Genomic DNA, 18,081 nt, shown 5'->3' on the forward strand with positions numbered 1-18,081 from the left:
TCATGGATAGTGATCAAGTATCAGGACTTGGCACCAAACTATCCAGTCTCAGATGTTTTAACTAATCAACCTGCCGGTGACAAACCCGCCCGTTAGGGTGACAAAATTATTCATAGGTCCCATCTCAGCAGTTCTTGAGACAGTATCTTTGCTTTTCTTTTACCCATCCCAACAGAGAAAAAGATATATGGCTTATCACCAACTATCCAATGACAAATATGCTTCACAACTAAAATTAGCAGCGTTTGATCAATAACTTCTCAGTTGGCTCTAAAGGAGGTGTGCCCCTTTAGGCATGCCCCTTAGTCACGCTCTTTAAGTCACATTTGATTTAATTTGATATATTTGCTTGATATACTGCTTTATACAGTAGGTTTAAAGCAGTTTACAGTAATAAAACGTTCTTCAATAAACAAACTAATATAAATCTATAATAAAAATGCAATACTTAATGATAAAACACATCATACTATGAAGAAAAAACTACTAATTAGCTAAAATCTAAAACTTCTTTCAGAGCTAAGTTTTCAGAGCCTTACGAAAACTAACATAAATCGTGATGCTACTGATTTCTGCTAGCAAGGAATTCCATTGAAAAAAATCCAGTATAACAGAGCTCTATTTCTAGTAAAAGTCAGTCTGACAGAACTTAATGAAGGAAGTTGGAACTGACAACACTGAGAACACCATGAGCGTTCCAAAACTTGCCTGTGCAGCTTTTCTGAAAAATATTTGGAAAAATCCATACAAAATGCCTTGTAAACCAAACACAGTAATTTAAGTGATTCTCACTGCAATAGGCAACGAATGCAAATCAGCTAATATAGGGGAGACATGATAAAACCTATTTTTCCCAGTTACTAAGCTAGCAGATGTGTCACAGCACTACAAGAACACTCAGAGAAGTAAGGATCGTCATAACACCTCTCACCAGCCCATGTTCAGGTTGTATCTTCCACCCTTCCACATTCTAAAACCGTTTAAGAACTCAAAACTACCGGAGATGCTTTGAGATCTAGACTGAACAATGGACTTCATTGGGCAAAGTGTGTTCTCTTTTTCAGTCTTAACTTGTATATAGAAGAGTCCAAGAATTCCAAGAGATTGGCCCTAAATGCAGTTTATGGTCTCATGTATGTAAAATTTTCTTCTTTAAAGTTAATATATTATCAGTTTATAGTCCTGTCTTCTCAGATTCAGAAGAGCAAAACTCACATTGTACACTAAATTAACAAAATTATAAAAGTTTAATCAATGTAAAAGTTCTTAACCACTCTTTTAGTAACCACAACAAAATATACACCCCATTTTCCCTCCCTCCCTTCCTTCCCTTTCCAAACTCCTTTCATTTGTGGATGGTTGGGGTATAACCAAACCCCTTTCCCCTTATAGAAGGATTTGAAATAAAATGTTTCCCGACACTTGCCAGTTTACAGAGAGGTGGGGACAGAACCTAATCATACCCCAGTCCCCTTTGCTTAAGTGAGTGTGAGGTAGGTGTAATCTACTTGCATGCCTTTAGGCTCCTCCTCCCCTCCAGGTCTTCCAGACAGTCACCGCTCCTTATCCTTGTTTTGATTAAACTTTTATGTACAACCAAAATTGACTGCATAATCGTTTCTAGGTGGTCTAAAACACCATACCATCTATAATTCCAATCACATATTAAAAGCACTCAACATAAAACCTCAACCAAAATGCCTTATATCCAGCTACACCTGTACAGCATACCACCCCCATTCTGTGGGAACAGCCCAACCTTTACCTGGTTATGGAGTCTCCCATAATTCAGCCCTTTCCTGTTCACCAGTGGGACTCATTTCAGAGAATATCCCATTCCACAGCCATATCTATCTTCCTTCATTGTCAGTATTGCCAAAATGCTTGCCCAACTGGATCTTGACCATCTTGGACAGTATAAACTCATCGGTTCTGTAAGATAATCTGGTTTTCCTTCCTTTGCAGACTGAAAAACTAACACCTTAAATTTAATATGAAATACTACTGGGAGCCAGTGCAGTTCTAAGCACTGTCTTGGTCCAATGCGGTCTGTTAGTCCATCTCTGTCTGTCCTATAGATCTACTTTGGCCCACTTCAGTGGCCCATAACCTTTAATGTTCCTATTGAAGTAGTTTATTAAGAAATATGTTGGGACTTCAATTTTGAAATATTTAATGTGGTGTAACAGGCCATCTGATTTATATCTAGCATTTGTAAGTTGTTCCCTACACAGTGTCCCCATAATCATTTTTGCTACTTCATTCTGTACCTACTGCAGCTGTTGAACTATTCTAACTGATAGAAACAATGCTTTTCTCATACGTCTCATATTTTAGTTTTAGTCAAATATAGAGATTAATCCCCCTTGCTAGAGATGGATTGAAAGGAGCTTTGTTTTAATGTGTTAATCTGTTTTGGATTATATACGTGACCTTTTGGTATCCACTTAGTTATAATTATGAGGAATATGTGAATAATCTAAGCTAAACTATTTCTTCCCTACCCCCACCCCAAAGTGAGAAAATAAAATAAAATCTCCAGTATAGCTGATGAAAAATCAGTCCTTCAGACACCTAAAGTTTGTGAATCTCTCTAAACACTTGGGGAGAACAGAAGCGAAGTATCAGTAGGCCCAGCCCAAATAGCTTCAACATTATTAGCTGGGAAATAACTACAGCAAATCTCCCCTATTGTTTATATTCCCTATTCTATTGTAGCTAAAGATTTTATTTATGTAAAGTCTGTTTGCCGCATTTTTGAGTCTGTTAATTTAGTTTTATGTTCTTTCGTGTTATTTATGATTTGTAGTCCTCTAGAGCATTTTTAACTGGAAAGATAATAAATAGAAATAAAACAAAACATAGTAAGAAAATAAGATGATAACCTTTTTTATTGGACTAACAATACAATTTTTGATTAGCTTTTGAAGGTAATCCTTCTGAAGGGTTACCTTTGAAATCTAATCAAAAAATGTATTCAGTGCAATAAAAAAAGGTAGCATCTGTGTTTTGTTTTATTTCTATTTATTACGTTTTAAAAGTGGACCAACATGGCTACCACACCTGTTTACTCTAACTGAAAAGACAAGTGGTAAATTCATCAGTAGTATTCTTAGCAAAATGAAATCTGTCTTTAAATTAAAAGCTAATTTGAATTCTAAACAAAATTTTAGTTATTTTTTTTAATGTTATCTACCTTGGATTAATAACATTGCCTTGATTGTGACATTAGTCTGAGTGAACCTTAATTTCTTTAAAGGTATGACCAAGGTTAAAGTGGGTAAGGAAGATTTATCATCTACAGAATTTGTAGAGAAGAGGCGTTCTGCACTAGAAAGGTACATTTTTCTGTGCTGTTGTTCAGCTGTTAAGTAAACATAAATGAAATACAAATTTTGTAGTTTTGTATTTTTGTTTCTTTGGTTCTCTAGTATAAAGCTGTTGCCCTATTGTGTTGACTAAGTGATTGAACTTTCTATTGAAAATAGGCTGAAAATATGCATCTTAACTATGGGGCCCTTTTATTAAGCTGTGTTAGGTGCTAATGTGTGCCTAACGCATATAAAAATGAAGTACCATGGGACATGCTCAGGTCTCTTACAGTAATTCCAAAATGTGCTTGCGCTAACTTTGGACTAAAATGTTCTGTAAATTTTTTTGACAGTGTGTCATAGGTGGAGAGTGAGCATTTTGTACTAACCAGTTAGTGCATCTATATTACTGTACTGTTGCTGGTTAGCACAGGAGTACTGCATGAATCTTTACTGCCTACAAAACGGGTGGCGGTATGTGCTCATGCGTTAATTAAAAAAATGCCTGCATGCTAATGGCATCATTAGCACATGGACAACTTGTAATAATCCCTATTTTTTAAAGGTTAGTGTCTGTCACCTTCTTAATTGATTGCAACTTCAACAATGACATCAATTTTTAATCCATTACTTAATTTTTAAATTTTAAATTTTAATTTTTCTAAAAAATGGGAGGAAAAGCTTCAACCTACTCCTTATTGGCTATATAGCCATATACAGGGGATTTCATGTAGTCATCATTAGCTCAAAAACCTCCCCCCAAAAAAGATTTTATTGAAGTGCATAGAGGCACAATTAAATGAACTTTCACTTAACTTTTAAAGATGCATCAATTCTTCCATTTATCTATTTTTAGAGGATCATTTGCACATGGCCATTTAATGAGAAAGTAGAAAAGCAGCTGTTTTACTGCTGAGGTAAACATGGCTTTAAGCGAGGGAAAGACCCACGTAAGAGTGCACTAAGGCCACTTTTTGCTGCTGCTTAGTAAAGGACCCCTATGTTAACTAAACATATTCCAACTAAACAAAACTTTTTAAAATGTATTTCAAAAAGTAATGAATTTTAAGTTGTGATGTTATCCCATATGGATATTTTTTAATCCTCCCTGCCTTTTCATTTTATTCTGTTCTCCTTTTAATTTTTATAGTGTTTTCAGCTCTTATCTTGTTTCCTTTCTTTTTCACGAGTTGCTAAGCCCATTTAGGCCAGAGCACTGACTTCAGTTTGAACGCTGCCCCCTTTTACAGTTCACAATTGAGTTATTCTCAATGTCCAAGACCCCCAGTGGCTTCAAAAGGTGCACCCAGTATAATCGGGTGATTTCTTTGACAGACCCTCACTCTTAGTGCGTTGGGTGCCTTGGGCCTGACCATGAGCGTAACTCTTGTTCTGGCTGTTTGCAAATGCAGTTGAGGACAGAGGGCACAGCAGGTCCAGCAGGAGAGATTCTTTGGCTTCTTAAAGGCCAATCCGTTGATATCAGCACCAGAAGCATTGACCTTGATGACTGCTACAACTTCGAATACCACTGGGAGTGCACCGGCATCATGGAAATCTTCACCTCTTTCAACATCGGGCGCTGAAAGTAGGCCTCAGGACTGGTCAGCATCAGACTGAATACCTACGGGTTCAACGTTGTCCTTGTTGGACCTGAAGGACAGTGATGCTGAGCATCAGGGGAAGCCCAAGAAGCCTAAGTGTCAGTCCTCATCGACGCATGGTGCCAGGAGCGCCGGGGCATCTGCATCGCTGGTACCTGGGAAGCACTGGGAGGAGCGCTTCCCATCTTTGGTAGAGGTGCTGGTGCACAATTCTTCCACTTCTAGTTTGGCACAGATGCCTTCTCAGGCTGCCTCTCTCCCAGCGCCTCCATCTTGCCAATGCTGTCCTTCAGTGAGCAGTTCCGAGCCATACTTAGAGAGGAGCTGGCGCAGATGCAATCTGCTCAGGTATTGAGGGTACTTGCATCAATCAAGGATCATCCCCAGATTCTTTCTAAGGCTCCGTCCGTGCCAGCACCTCAAAGGGTGTCGACATGCAGTACCGCACTCAGCGTCGGTGGAGGAAGCTTCCACTGAGTCTGAGGGTAGGGCTCTACCTTGTCACTTTTTGGGGCATGGTTATGGTTCCTCTCAGCCGAGGCAGGCACAGACTCGCTCAGTCCAGTCTCAGTACAGTGAGGAGCCTAACTAGGACTGCTCCTGGGACTCGGAAGAAGACCCTCATTACTTCTCGGAGGAGGAGGAGTCTTTTGGGGTACCTTCTGATCCCTCCCTACCTCAAGAAAGACATCAATCTTCATCTGAGTTCACTAGTTTTGTCAAGGAGATGGCTTCTGCCATCCTATTTAAGTTGGAGACTGAAGAGGAGCTCAGGGCAGAGATTTTTTATGTTCTAGACGAGTCACCTCCTAATGAAGGGGTCACAGTACCATTGCACCCTATCTTTAAAGATGCACTGATGAAGTACTGGGAATCTCCCCTCTCAGTTCAGATCATGCTTAAGAAGGTTGATATGCACAATCGTATCTAGAAGGCTTCCAGATTCGAGAGGGCACAGCTGCCTCACCACTCTCTGGTTGTGAAATCCACGCTCAGACGAACTAGGCGCTCCAGGACTCGTGCCTCGGCTCCCCCAGGTAGAGAGGGTCAAACACTAGACTCATTTGGGAAGAAAACTTTTCAGGCCTCGATGCTTATTGCCCGCATCCAGTCTTACCAGCTCTACACAAGCCCTTACTTGCAATCTTTGCTACACAGTACACTGTCTTAAGCATTCTCTCCCACAGGAGCAGGCAGCAGAGCTTTGCCAGTTGACCAGTAAGTGACTGGACTGTAGGAAGTATCTGGCCAGGGGCGCTGATTTATTTATTTGTTACATTTGTATCCCACCTATTTGCAGGCTCAATGTGGCTTACATAGTATCGTAAAGGCGTTCACCAATTCCGGTTATGAACAAATACAGTAATGTGGTAGAATAAGATTCATGTATATAGACACATTAGGGAATTGTAGAGAGGAAGAGTTATTATATGTCCATTACGAGCTTTGGTCTCGTTGTGTTGCAGGGTACAGGCATTTAAGTTGGGTCGGTAGGGTATGCCTTTTTGAACAGGTTAGTATTTAATGATTTCCAGAAGTTTAGGTGATCATAAGTTGTTTTCACAGCTTTTGGTAATGTGTTCCATAGTTGTGTGCTTTTGTAGGAAAAGATGGATGCATAGGTTGATTTGTATTTGAGTCCTTTGCAGCTTAGGTAGTGGAGATTTAGGTATGTTCGTGTTGATCCTGTTGTGTTTCTGCTTGATAGGTCTATGAGGTCTGCCATGTATCCCAGGGCTTCACCGTAGATAATTTTATGAACCAGGGTGCAGATTTTGAAAGCAATACATTCTTAGATTGGGAGCCAGTGCAGTTTTTCTCAGAGGGGTTTGGTGCTTTCAAATCGCGTTTTTCCAAATATAAGCCTGGCTGCTGTGTTTCGAGCGGTCTGAAGTTTCTTTATAATTTGTTCTTTGCGTCCCGCATAAATTCTGTTGCAGTAGTCTACATGGCTTAGTACCATTGATTGTATCAAGTTGTGAAATGTTTCCCTCGGGAAGAATGGTTTCACGCGTTTGAGTTTCCACATTGAATGGAACATTTTCTTTGTTATAGATTTTACTTGGTTCTCTAGTGTGACGTTCCCGGTTGATTGTAACACCGAGCATTTTCAGGCTGTCTGAGATAGGGAGGGTATAATCTGGGGTGTTTGTTTGTGGGTTTGTTTGTATTGTATTGGGATGAGAGGATGAGACAGTGTGTTTTTTCTGTGTTGAGTTTTAGTTGAAATGTGTTTGACCATGAGTCCATGATATTCAAGCTGAGCTTGATTTCGTTGGTGATTTCTGTCAGATCACGTTTGTAAGGAATGTATATTGTGACATCGTCTGCATAGATGAAAGGGTTAAGGCCTTGGTTGGATAAGGATATGATAAGCATATGATTCTTTTGATATTGCATCCAGACTCTCCGCCATGGTTGTGGGGATGCACAGACTCTCATGGCTGCATGTCTCTGACCTGGAACCATTGGTTCAGGAGAAGTTGGCGAGTGTACCTTGCCAAGGAGACTTTTTGTGGACAAGGTGGAAGAGGTCACTGACCTCATAAAGAAACATATAATCTAGACCCTGTCTCAGCAACCTCCACTGCAGCCTCTTCATGTAGGAGGTTTTTGAATGGGCGTTGGCAGCAACCCTACTGCTCTCAAAAGTGTAGGTTTCTGTTGCCTTCTCGCTCTGCCCAGAACCCCCAGGCCCAGCATTCTTGGCCTTGCCAGACCTCAGAAGTCCCAGCCGGTTCCCCAGTTGAAGCAAGGGGTGAGCTTATGACTGGCTCCAAGAAAGCATAGCTGCACTCAAAGTAACCATCCCGGATGGCCTACTGGTAAGGGGGAGGCTGAATTTTTTCCAACAGAGGTGGCCCCTTGTAACCTCCAACTGGTGAGTTCATCTCAGTTACACCCTGCATTGGTGTCAGACCATCAAATTGCCCACTGAGAGCATCGTTCATCAGCTTATGGAACAGGCAGGTACTTGTAGAAGAAATCTCCACCCTTGTACAGACCAGTATGGTTGAACCCCTGCCACCAGGGAAAGATTGGAATGGATTCTATTCCAGGTACTTCCTTATGCCCAAGAAAATCGGGGGGGGGGGGGGGGAAGATTTCTTCCCATCCTAGACTGTAGCTGGGTCGCCCTTCCAGGACCCAGCCAGGCTCGACCCTGCTTAGCTGCCGCCTTCTTCACACGGCTGCTGCCTCCCTCCACAGCAATCTGGCTGCTTTGAGCCTCAGCTCCAGGCCCTGAGAACTTCCAGGACTCCTTCCTCCCTCCGTTCCTTTCACAGAGGCACATTCAAAGCACAACGTTTATAAGTAAGGGCTTTTATTTTCTTGCTTCAAGTCAACATAAACGCCCAGGTACACCTTAACTCCAGGTTGTTTAGGGCTTGCTATCCAAAGCACAAGTCAGGTTCAAAACAGTCCATATAACTTCACTTCACTTGACCTAAGATTACTTCTCTTAGGGAACAGTACATTATCAGAAAGAAAACACAGTAGCTTGGTAGGTTGCAGCCCAGACCTTTTCAGTAGGAAACAGTTTACACAGTCTTTCTTGCACCTCCTTACAGCACAGTTACACAGCTTGGTTCCCACCTGGTTCAGGCTGGGGTTTCAATTGTGCCCAGCCCTCTTTCTGTCCCAGGGCTGAACCCGTTCCCTCTTTAGTAGAGATCTTCCCCAGCGCCTCAGCCTCTCTCTTCCGGTCCTCCACCAGTCTCTCCAAGGCACAGCCAGCCACCCTCTTACAATAGCTTTTTGGGTTTGAGCCAGAGCTCCAATCTCCATCTGTTCCTCCTCTAGCCCTTCAGTAATCTCCATTTTATCCTCCTCTTCAACTTCCCCCGCCCCCAATCTCTCCAGCTGGCCCTCATCACCTTCCTCAGAGACCATCTCCCAATCTTCTATCTCCTCCCCTAACTCTTGCACAGCCGGGTGGGGAAGAGAAGGATTCTGGGACTGGTAATTCCTCCCCTTCTTCCTTAACCCAGCCAACCTCTCTGCCTCCGGTAGCCCAGCTTTCTGAATGTGGGTGTTGTGCACATGAAATCTACCCCGTTGGGATTCCCCGGCTCCCTGCACCCCCTTTCTTCGTGCCTTCCCGGATCCCCTTTCCCCTGCACTCCCACAAGACCCAAGGGCCCTGAACAAACTACTAGTCAAAAAAAAGTTCAGGATGATTTCCTTGGGCACCCTTCTCCCCTTGATTAAGGAAAATGATTGGCTATGCTCCCTGGACTTACAGAATGTGTATATCCACATTTTGGTACTTAACAGTCACAGGAGGTATCTCAGATTCCAAATAGGGAAACACTACTACCAGTATCATGTTCTGCTGTTTGGCCTCGCGCTAGCTCCAAGGTGTTCACCAGGTGTCCAACGGTAGTTGCAGCGTATTTGCACAGGCTTGGGTGTATGTGTGTGTCCTTATGTGGACGATTGGCTGGTCAAGGGCACATGTGCCTAATTATTTGGGTGTTGGAATTACTAGGTTTTGTCATAAACTACCTCAAGTCCCATCAGTGATTGGAATACATAGCCCTGTTCGATACATTGTAGGCTCTGGGTTTTCTTCCACAAGTGAGAGGAGAGACCTTGACAACACTCACCTCACAAACTGATCTAATTTATTTTATTTTAGTTCTACCATGCCGGTACTCTATATTTCACACCCTTTTTGTTCCACATTTTCCTCTCACTTTACATACATCAAGGCATCACTTCTTCACTGCATAGCCTTGCTCTCTAACTTTTCTAACAGTCATTTACCCACACTGTTTTCAGACCAACATGTTACTCATGAGAGACTACATCCTGTAAGCCTTGTCCACTAACTTTCTAAGACAATGTATCCAGGTCAGTACCCACACCATAAACTTAAGGTTATCTTGACATTTTTTCGCCTCTGCTCACTCTTTTGTATATCTTCATAGTCATTTCTCACAGTAACTTAACGTTCCCAAGTTGTGCTATATAATGTCATAAGAAGTTGTTTATTGGCTTATGTTAAACTTTTCTTCACTCCAATTGTATTTTTATAGTTATCTGACGTCACTTCTATCACCGTTTAACTCTACATTTTCACTCGTATGGTTGTATATATTTTTATTCATCTTACCTTATGTTTATATTTTGTTCATTGTTTTTACCCACTGGTCATATGTCTGTATATACTCACCTTATTACCTTGTTTTATGTTTTTATTTATTGTTTTTTAACCTATTGGTTGTATCTTTGTATATTTTTTCATTTCTCCGAGGACAAGCAGGCTGCTTGTTCTCACGACTGGGTGACGTCCGCGGCAGCCCCCACCAACCGGAAAAGGCTTCGCGGGACGGTCGGCACGCAGGGCACGCCCACCGCGCATGCGCGGCCGTCTTCCCGCCCGTGCGCGACCGCTCCCGCCAGTTCCTTTTTTTTCCGCGTCTGGAGAGAGTTGTGCTTTGCCGCTCTCTCTGTTTCAGCCGCCGGATTTTCGATCGCGTTTACGCGGATCGCTGCTTTTTCGATTAGTTTTTGTAATACCGGTTTCCTTTTTCAGAAAAAAACAAACAAAAAAAAAAAACCTGAGCGTGTGGAGCACGCGCTCCCTTTTTTCCCTCGTTTCCAGCGGGGACGCCACGTTGCGGCCTAGTGGCCGCACGGTCGTTTTCTTTTTTCGAGGTGTGATTCCAGCCACCATTGACGACTTTGACTTCGCCGACGCGATTTTTCCGTCGATGTCCTCGAAGGTCCCGAGTGGATTTAAAAAGTGTGGTCGCTGCGGCCGGCCGATCTCGCAGACCGACACCCACGCTTGGTGCCTCCAGTGCCTCGGGCCGGAGCACAATATCAAGACGTGTTCCCTGTGTCTCGGTCTCCGGAAACGGACTCAGGTTGCGAGGCAAGTTCTGCGGGACCGTCTTTTTGGAACTTGCGCCGGCCCCTCGACGTCGACCTCGACGGCATCGGTATTGACGCCCGGTCCTTCGGTACCGGTATCGATGCCCGAGACATCGGCACCGATGGCATCGACCCCAGGAGAACAGGTCCCATCGGCCCGCCGGTCCGCCGGCGAGGTTAGAGGTGAGCGGCCACGTGGGCAGTCGGTCCCGGTCACTCTCTCAGCCCGTGGCCCTCGGGACCGAACCCTGTCTGACCCGGCTCCTCGGGACCGAGGGGGATCGTCCTCCTCCTCCTCCGTACCTCCCGGCGCCGGTGACGCGCATCGAAAGAGAAACAAGAAGCGTCGTCACCGGTCGCCCTCGGTGCATCCGGACATCGGAGAGGAGGCGACGCCGAAGCGTCATCGTCGAGAGGAGAGGTCCCCGTCGGTTGTGGAGGTACCGACGCGTCAGGGTTCCGGCACCTCGGTGCCGTCTCCTGGCCCCCATCAGCTTCTGGCACCGACACCTTTACCGGCCCCACCGCCTTTCCCGGCAGCGGGCCTGGACGAGTGCCTCAGATCAGGACTCAGCTACACGAGCTTATGTCCGATACCGAGGATGAGGCCTCGTGGGGGGAAGAGGAGGACCCGAGATATTTCTCCTCAGAGGAGTCTACGGGCCTTCCCTCGGACCCCACGCCTTCACCGGAGAGGAAGCTCTCACCTCCTGAGAGTCTCTCCTTTGCCTCCTTTGTGCGAGATATGTCTATTAGCATTCCCTTTCCCGTGGTCTCTGTGGAAGAGCCGAGGGCCGAGATGCTCGAGGTCCTCGACTATCCATCACCACCTAGAGAGTCCTCCACGGTACCGCTGCACAATGTCCTCAAGGAGACACTGCTTCGGAACTGGGTGCGACCGTTAACTAACCCCACCATTCCCAAGAAAGCAGAGTCCCAGTACAGGATCCACTCTGACCCAGAGTTAATGCGGCCCCAATTGCCCCATGACTCGGCGGTCTTGGATTCTGCTCTCAAGAGGGCACGGAGTTCGAGGGATACCGCCTCGGCGCCCCCGGGGCGGGAGTCTCGCACTCTGGACTCGTTTGGGAGGAAGGCCTACCAATCCTCCATGCTCGTGACCCGCATCCAGTCATACCTGCTCTATATGAGCATCCACATGCGGACTAATGTGCAACAACTGGCGGACCTGGTCGATAAGCTCCCGCCGGAGCAGTCCAGGCCTTATCAGGAGGTGGTCAGGCAGCTGAAGGCGTGCAGAAAGTTCCTGTCCAGGGGTATCTATGACACCTGTGACGTGGCATCTCGTGCTGCGGCCCAAGGTATAGTGATGCGCAGGCTCTCATGGCTGCGTGCCTCTGACCTGGACAACCGCACCCAGCAGAGACTGGCCGACGTCCCTTGCCGGGGGGATAACATTTTTGGTGAGAAGGTCGAGCAGATGGTGGACCAACTGCATCAGCGGGAAACCGCTCTCGACAAGCTCTCCCACCGGGCGCCTTCAGCATCCACCTCAGCAGGTGGACGTTTTTCCCGGGCCCGGCAGGCTGCACCCTATTCTTTTGCAAAGCGTAGGTACAACCAGCCGGCCCGAAGGCCTCGTCAGTCACAGGGACAGCCCCAGCGCGCTCGTTCCCGTCAACAGCGTGCGCCTAAGCAGCCCCCTGCGCCTCCACAGCAAAAGCCGGGGACGGACTTTTGACTGGATCCATGGGAACATAGCCGCCCTCAAAGTGTCCGTACCGGACGATCTGCCGGTCGGGGGGAGGTTAAGTTTTTTTCACCAAAGGTGGCCTCTCATAACCTCCGACCAGTGGGTTCTCCAAATAGTGCGGTGCGGATACGCCCTGAATTTGGCCTCCCTGCCACCAAATTGTCCTCCGGGAGCTCAATCCTTCAGCTCCCATCACAAGCAGGTACTTGCAGAGGAACTCTCCGCCCTTCTCAGCGCCAATGCGGTCGAGCCCGTACCACCCGGGCAGGAAGGGCAGGGATTCTATTCCAGGTACTTCCTTGTGGAAAAGAAAACAGGGGGGATGCGTCCCATCCTAGACCTGAGAGGCCTGAACAAATTCCTGGTCAAAGAAAAGTTCAGGATGCTTTCCTTGGGCACCCTTCTGCCAATGATTCAGAAAAACGATTGGCTATGTTCCCTGGATTTAAAGGACGCATATACTCACATACCGATACTGCCAGCTCACAGACAGTATCTCAGATTCCGCCTGGGCGCACGGCACTTTCAGTATTGTGTGCTGCCCTTTGGGCTCGCCTCTGCCCCTCGAGTGTTTACCAAGTGCCTCGTAGTGGTGGCGGCCTACCTACGCAAGCTGGGAGTGCACGTGTTCCCATATCTCGACGATTGGCTGGTCAAGAACACCTCGGAGGCGGGAGCCCTCCGGTCTATGCAGTGCACTACTCGACTCCTGGAGCTGCTGGGGTTTGTGATAAATTACCCAAAGTCCCATCTCCAGCCAACGCAGTCTCTGGAATTCATAGGAGCTCTGCTGAATACTCAGACGGCTCAGGCCTTCCTTCCCGAAGCGAGGGCCAACAACCTCCTGTCCCTGGCTTCGCAGACCAGAGCGTCTCAGCAGGTCACAGCTCGGCAGATGTTGAGACTTCTGGGTCATATGGCCTCCACAGTTCATGTGACTCCCATGGCTCGTCTTCACATGAGATCTGCTCAATGGACCCTAGCTTCCCAGTGGTTCCAAGCCACCGGGAATCTAGAAGATGTCATCCGCCTCTCCACCAGTTGCCGCACTTCACTGCTCTGGTGGACCATCCGGACCAATTTGACCCTGGGACGCCCATTCCAAATTCCACAGCCCACGAAAGTGCTGACGACGGATGCATCTCGCCTGGGGTGGGGAGCTCATGTCGATGGGCTCCACACCCAGGGTCTGAGGTCCCTCCAGGAAAAGGATCTGCAGATCAACCTCCTGGAGCTCCGAGCGATCTGGAACGCACTGAAGGCTTTCAGAGATCGGCTGTCCTGCCAAATTATCCAAATTCGGACAGACAATCAGGTTGCAATGTATTACGTCAACAAGCAGGGGGGCACCGGATCTCGCCCCCTGTGTCAGGAGGCCGTCGGGATGTGGCGTTGGGCGTGCCGGTTCGACATGCTCCTCCAAGCCACGTACCTGGCAGGCGTAAACAACAGTCTGGCCGACAGACTGAGCAGAGTCATGCAACCGCACGAGTGGTCGCTCCATTCCAGAGTGGTACGCAAGATCTTCCGAGAGTGGGGCACCCCCTCGGTGGACCTTTTCGCCTCTCAGACCAACCACAAGCTGCCTCTGTTCTGTTCCAGACTTCAGGCACACGGCAGGCTAGCGTCGGATGCCTTTCTCCTCCATTGGGGGACCGGCCTCCTGTATGCTTATCCTCCCATACCTTTGGTGGGGAAGACCTTACTGAAGCTCAAGCAAGACCGCGGCACCATGATTTTGGTGGCGCCCTTTTGGCCCCGTCAGATCTGGTTCCCTCTTCTTCTGGAGTTGTCCTCCGAAGAACCGTGGAGATTGGAGTGTTTTCCGACTCTCATCTCGCAGAACGACGGAGCGTTGCTGCACCCCAACCTTCAATCCCTGGCTCTCACGGCCTGGATGTTGAGGGCGTAGACTTCGCTGCGTTGGGTCTGTCTGAGGGTGTCTCCCGGGTCTTGCTTGCCTCTAGGAAGGATTCCACTAAAAAGAGTTACTTTTTCAAGTGGAGGAGGTTTGTCGTGTGGTGTGAGAGCAAGGCCCTAGAACCTCGTTCTTGCCCTGCACAGAACCTGCTTGAATACCTTCTGCACTTATCAGAGTCTGGCCTCAAGACCAACTCAGTAAGGAATCACCTTAGTGCGATTAGTGCTTACCATTATCGTGTGGAAGGTAAAGCCATCTCTGGAGAGCCTTTAGTCGTTCGATTTATGAGAGGTTTGCTTTTGTCAAAGCCCCCTATCAAGCCTCCTACAGTGTCATGGGATCTCAACGTCGTCCTCACCCAGCTGATGAAACCTCCTTTTGAGCCACTGAATACCTGCCATCTGAAGTATTTGACCTGGAAGGTCATTTTCTTGGTGGCCGTTACTTCAGCTCGTAGGGTCAGTGAGCTTCAAGCCCTAGTAGCTCATGCTCCATATACCACATTTCATCACAACAGAGTAGTGCTCCGCACCCACCCAAAGTTCCTGCCGAAGGTGGTGTCGGAGTTCCATCTTAACCAGTCAATTGTCTTGCCAACATTCTTTCCCAGGCCGCATACCCGCCCTGCTGAACGTCAGTTGCACACATTGGACTGCAAGAGAGCATTGGCCTTCTACTTGGAGCGGACACAGCCCCACAGACAGTCCGCCCAATTGTTTATTTCTTTCGACCCTAACAGGCTAGGGGTCGCTGTCGGGAAACGCACCATCTCCAATTGGCTAGCAGATTGCATTTCCTTCACTTACGCCCAGGCTGGGCTGGCTCTTGAGGGTCATGTCACGGCTCATAGTGTTAGAGCCATGGCAGCGTCAGTGGCCCACTTGAAGTCAGCCACTATTGAAGAGATTTGCAAGGCTGCGACGTGGTCATCTGTCCACACATTCACATCACATTACTGCCTCCAGCAGGATACCCGACGCGACAGTCGGTTCGGGCAGTCGGTGCTGCAGAATCTGTTTGGGGTGTAAATCCAACTCCACCCTCCAGGACCCGAATTTATTCTGGTCAGGCTGCACTCTCAGTTAGTTGTTCTTTGTAGGTCAATTTTCTGTTGTACCCTCGCCGTTGCGAGGTTCAATTGACCTGGGTTCTTGTTTTGAGTGAGCCTGAGAGCTAGGGATACCCCAGTCGTGAGAACAAGCAGCCTGCTTGTCCTCGGAGAAAGTGAATGATACATACCTGTAGCAGGTGTTCTCCGAGGACAGCAGGCTGATTGTTCTCACCTACCCTCCCTCCTCCCCTTTGGAGTTGTGTTTCATATTTTATTGCTTGTCATTCAACTGGCGGGAGCGGTCGCGCACGGGCGGGAAGACGGCCGCGCATGCGCGGTGGGCGTGCCCTGCGTGCCGACCGTCCCGCGAAGCCTTTTCCGGTTGGTGGGGGCTGCCGCGGACGTCACCCAGTCGTGAGAACAATCAGCCTGCTGTCCTCGGAGAACACCTGCTACAGGTATGTATCATTCACTATCCATGTAGACTCCTGAAGAAGGCACTCCAGTGCCGAAACAGAGTACCTTGTCGAGTCTCCTTTTAATAAAGAGCATTTCACATACAGGACGTCTCTGGTCTGTTTTCTGAAGAGCCTGGTTCTGTTCCCACTCCTTTATCTCCACTTCTCAGCCATGGCTACGTCAGTAACCCACTTAAGGTTAGCCTCCATAGAGGAGATTTGCAAAGCTGCAATATGTCCACACATTCACATCTCATTACTGCATTGAGCAGGATATCCAACGTGACTGTTGGTTTCAAACAGGCAGTCCTGAAGAACGTGTTTGGTGTCTAGAATCCAACTCCACCCCCTAGGCCCAGTTTTCTTCAGTTCCAAGCTGCACCTTCACAACTAGTATGTAAATAGTTTTAGGTTACGTGACTGAGGCCTCAACTTGAGTCCCTATTATCCTAATGTTGTTTTTTTGGTGAGCCGGGTAGCTAGGGATTCCCAGCTATGAGAATACATCTGTCCTGCTTGTCCTAGGAGAAAACGAAGTTAGTCACCTGTAGCTGGTGTTCTCTGAGAACAGCAGGACAAGCATTCTCACATACCTACCCACTTCCCCTTGGAGTTGTATTCTTTAGCTGTTTTACATGACTGAGGAACCCGTGCTCACTCATCAGGCGGGATAGGAGGCTGGTAGAAAACTCTACCTTAATCTTGTTAGTGTCTGCACTGGGCTTCATGAGATGATGTCACCCAGCTGTGAGAATACTTGGCCTGCTGTCCTCGGAGAACACCTGCTAAAGGTGAGTAACTTCATTTTTCTGAAATATACCCATTTATGTTTAAATCATATTTATTCCAACAGCTAGCTATAAAGTAGATACAGGAAAATCGGAGAAGAAAGAAACATAGTAACAAAAAATGTCAACAACTCCAATTAAACTACCCCTCCCCCCCACCCCACATAGACACACCCTGTATGGTGTCAAGAAGTAATGCATACAGATAGAGAAAGCGATAATCAAAAATTTGATACAGCTTTGGCCCAGGCTGGTAGATATAGCCCAAATGGTTCCCATGTCTTTTGAAATTGTCTTTTAGGGCCATCATCTAATGTATGAATCACCTGACATTCTGTTTTCAATGCCACAAGCAGCAAAGAGCACCAGTGCTGCAAAGTGGGTCCCTTTGTCTCAGTCAGTGAAACAAAAGTGCCTTCACACCATGCAAAATCGCTTTTTGAAGAGCTCTTTTGAATCCAGGGGGCACCGTGTCCATATATACATAGTGTTCAAAAAGGATGCAGGGGGTCTAGAGTAACCCAGCAACCCTAGTAAGACACGATGACAGACAGTATCACCCTCCAGAAGTTAACAGCAGCAGTGCAGTGCCAAAACATGTGTCCTAAGGTCGCCGGTGACTGGGCACATTCAGGACAGTTGTCCCGAGGCTCTAGGTAGCTTTGTGGGTGCGATAGAGAGAAATGTGGAATCTCAAAGCAAATGTATAGAGAAGTTCTCGGGATAACACTAATTCTTGCAATCTGTAAATACCCAAAACAAAGCATTGAAATTGTTCTGAAGTAAAGCACACATTGAAGGTACTTGGACCATTTCTGTACATAGATATAGTAACCCAAGTCTGAAGTAGTGTTTTTTAATTAGTGATGATGAAAAGTAAGAGTACCTTCTGTTGGGACCCCAGTGTTAAAAGGCTTCTGAAAGTGTTTCTTGGACATCATCTGTAAGATCAGTTCACAATAAAAAACCAATGTAATGTCGGAGCTGCAATAATTGAAAAAGTGAGGTTATCTGAAATTCTTTTAATGCTGTAAAAAATTTCTGCTGTCCTTCCTTTAACTGCTTGGGCAATGTAAACCAGTGTCCAGCTAACAAAGATGCTGCTACCTTGTCCGGGTGGGAAATCAGGATTATCACAAAGCGATAAATAGGGTGTGACCTTAGCATAAAAGTCATGTCTTCAGCATACCAAACACCAGACCTCCCTAGAGGCCTTTAGCAACGGGTAATGCCAGAAAACCCCATGTGGAAGTCTGCTAGAAGTATGGAGAAAATGGCTGAAATTTACCCCCGGAAGCAAGGTCATTTCCAAAGAAGCAATAGAAAAATAATCAATTCCTCGATACCAGTC

The 18,081-nt window shown here is 46.7% G+C and overlaps 1 protein-coding gene across 1 annotated transcript in view; it reads left to right on the forward strand.

The window, feature by feature from the left end:
* The window catches only part of SNX2 (sorting nexin 2), a 154,171-nt gene that overhangs the window by 56,801 nt on the left and 79,289 nt on the right, over positions 1 to 18,081 (forward strand). Inside the window, 1 exon segment of the mRNA XM_030193541.1 lies at positions 3,260 to 3,338. Coding sequence (XP_030049401.1) covers positions 3,260 to 3,338 — 79 coding nt within the window.

This window comes from Microcaecilia unicolor, chromosome 2 (genome assembly GCF_901765095.1).
Source record: "Microcaecilia unicolor chromosome 2, aMicUni1.1, whole genome shotgun sequence".
Taxonomy (NCBI): Eukaryota; Metazoa; Chordata; class Amphibia; order Gymnophiona; family Siphonopidae; genus Microcaecilia; species Microcaecilia unicolor.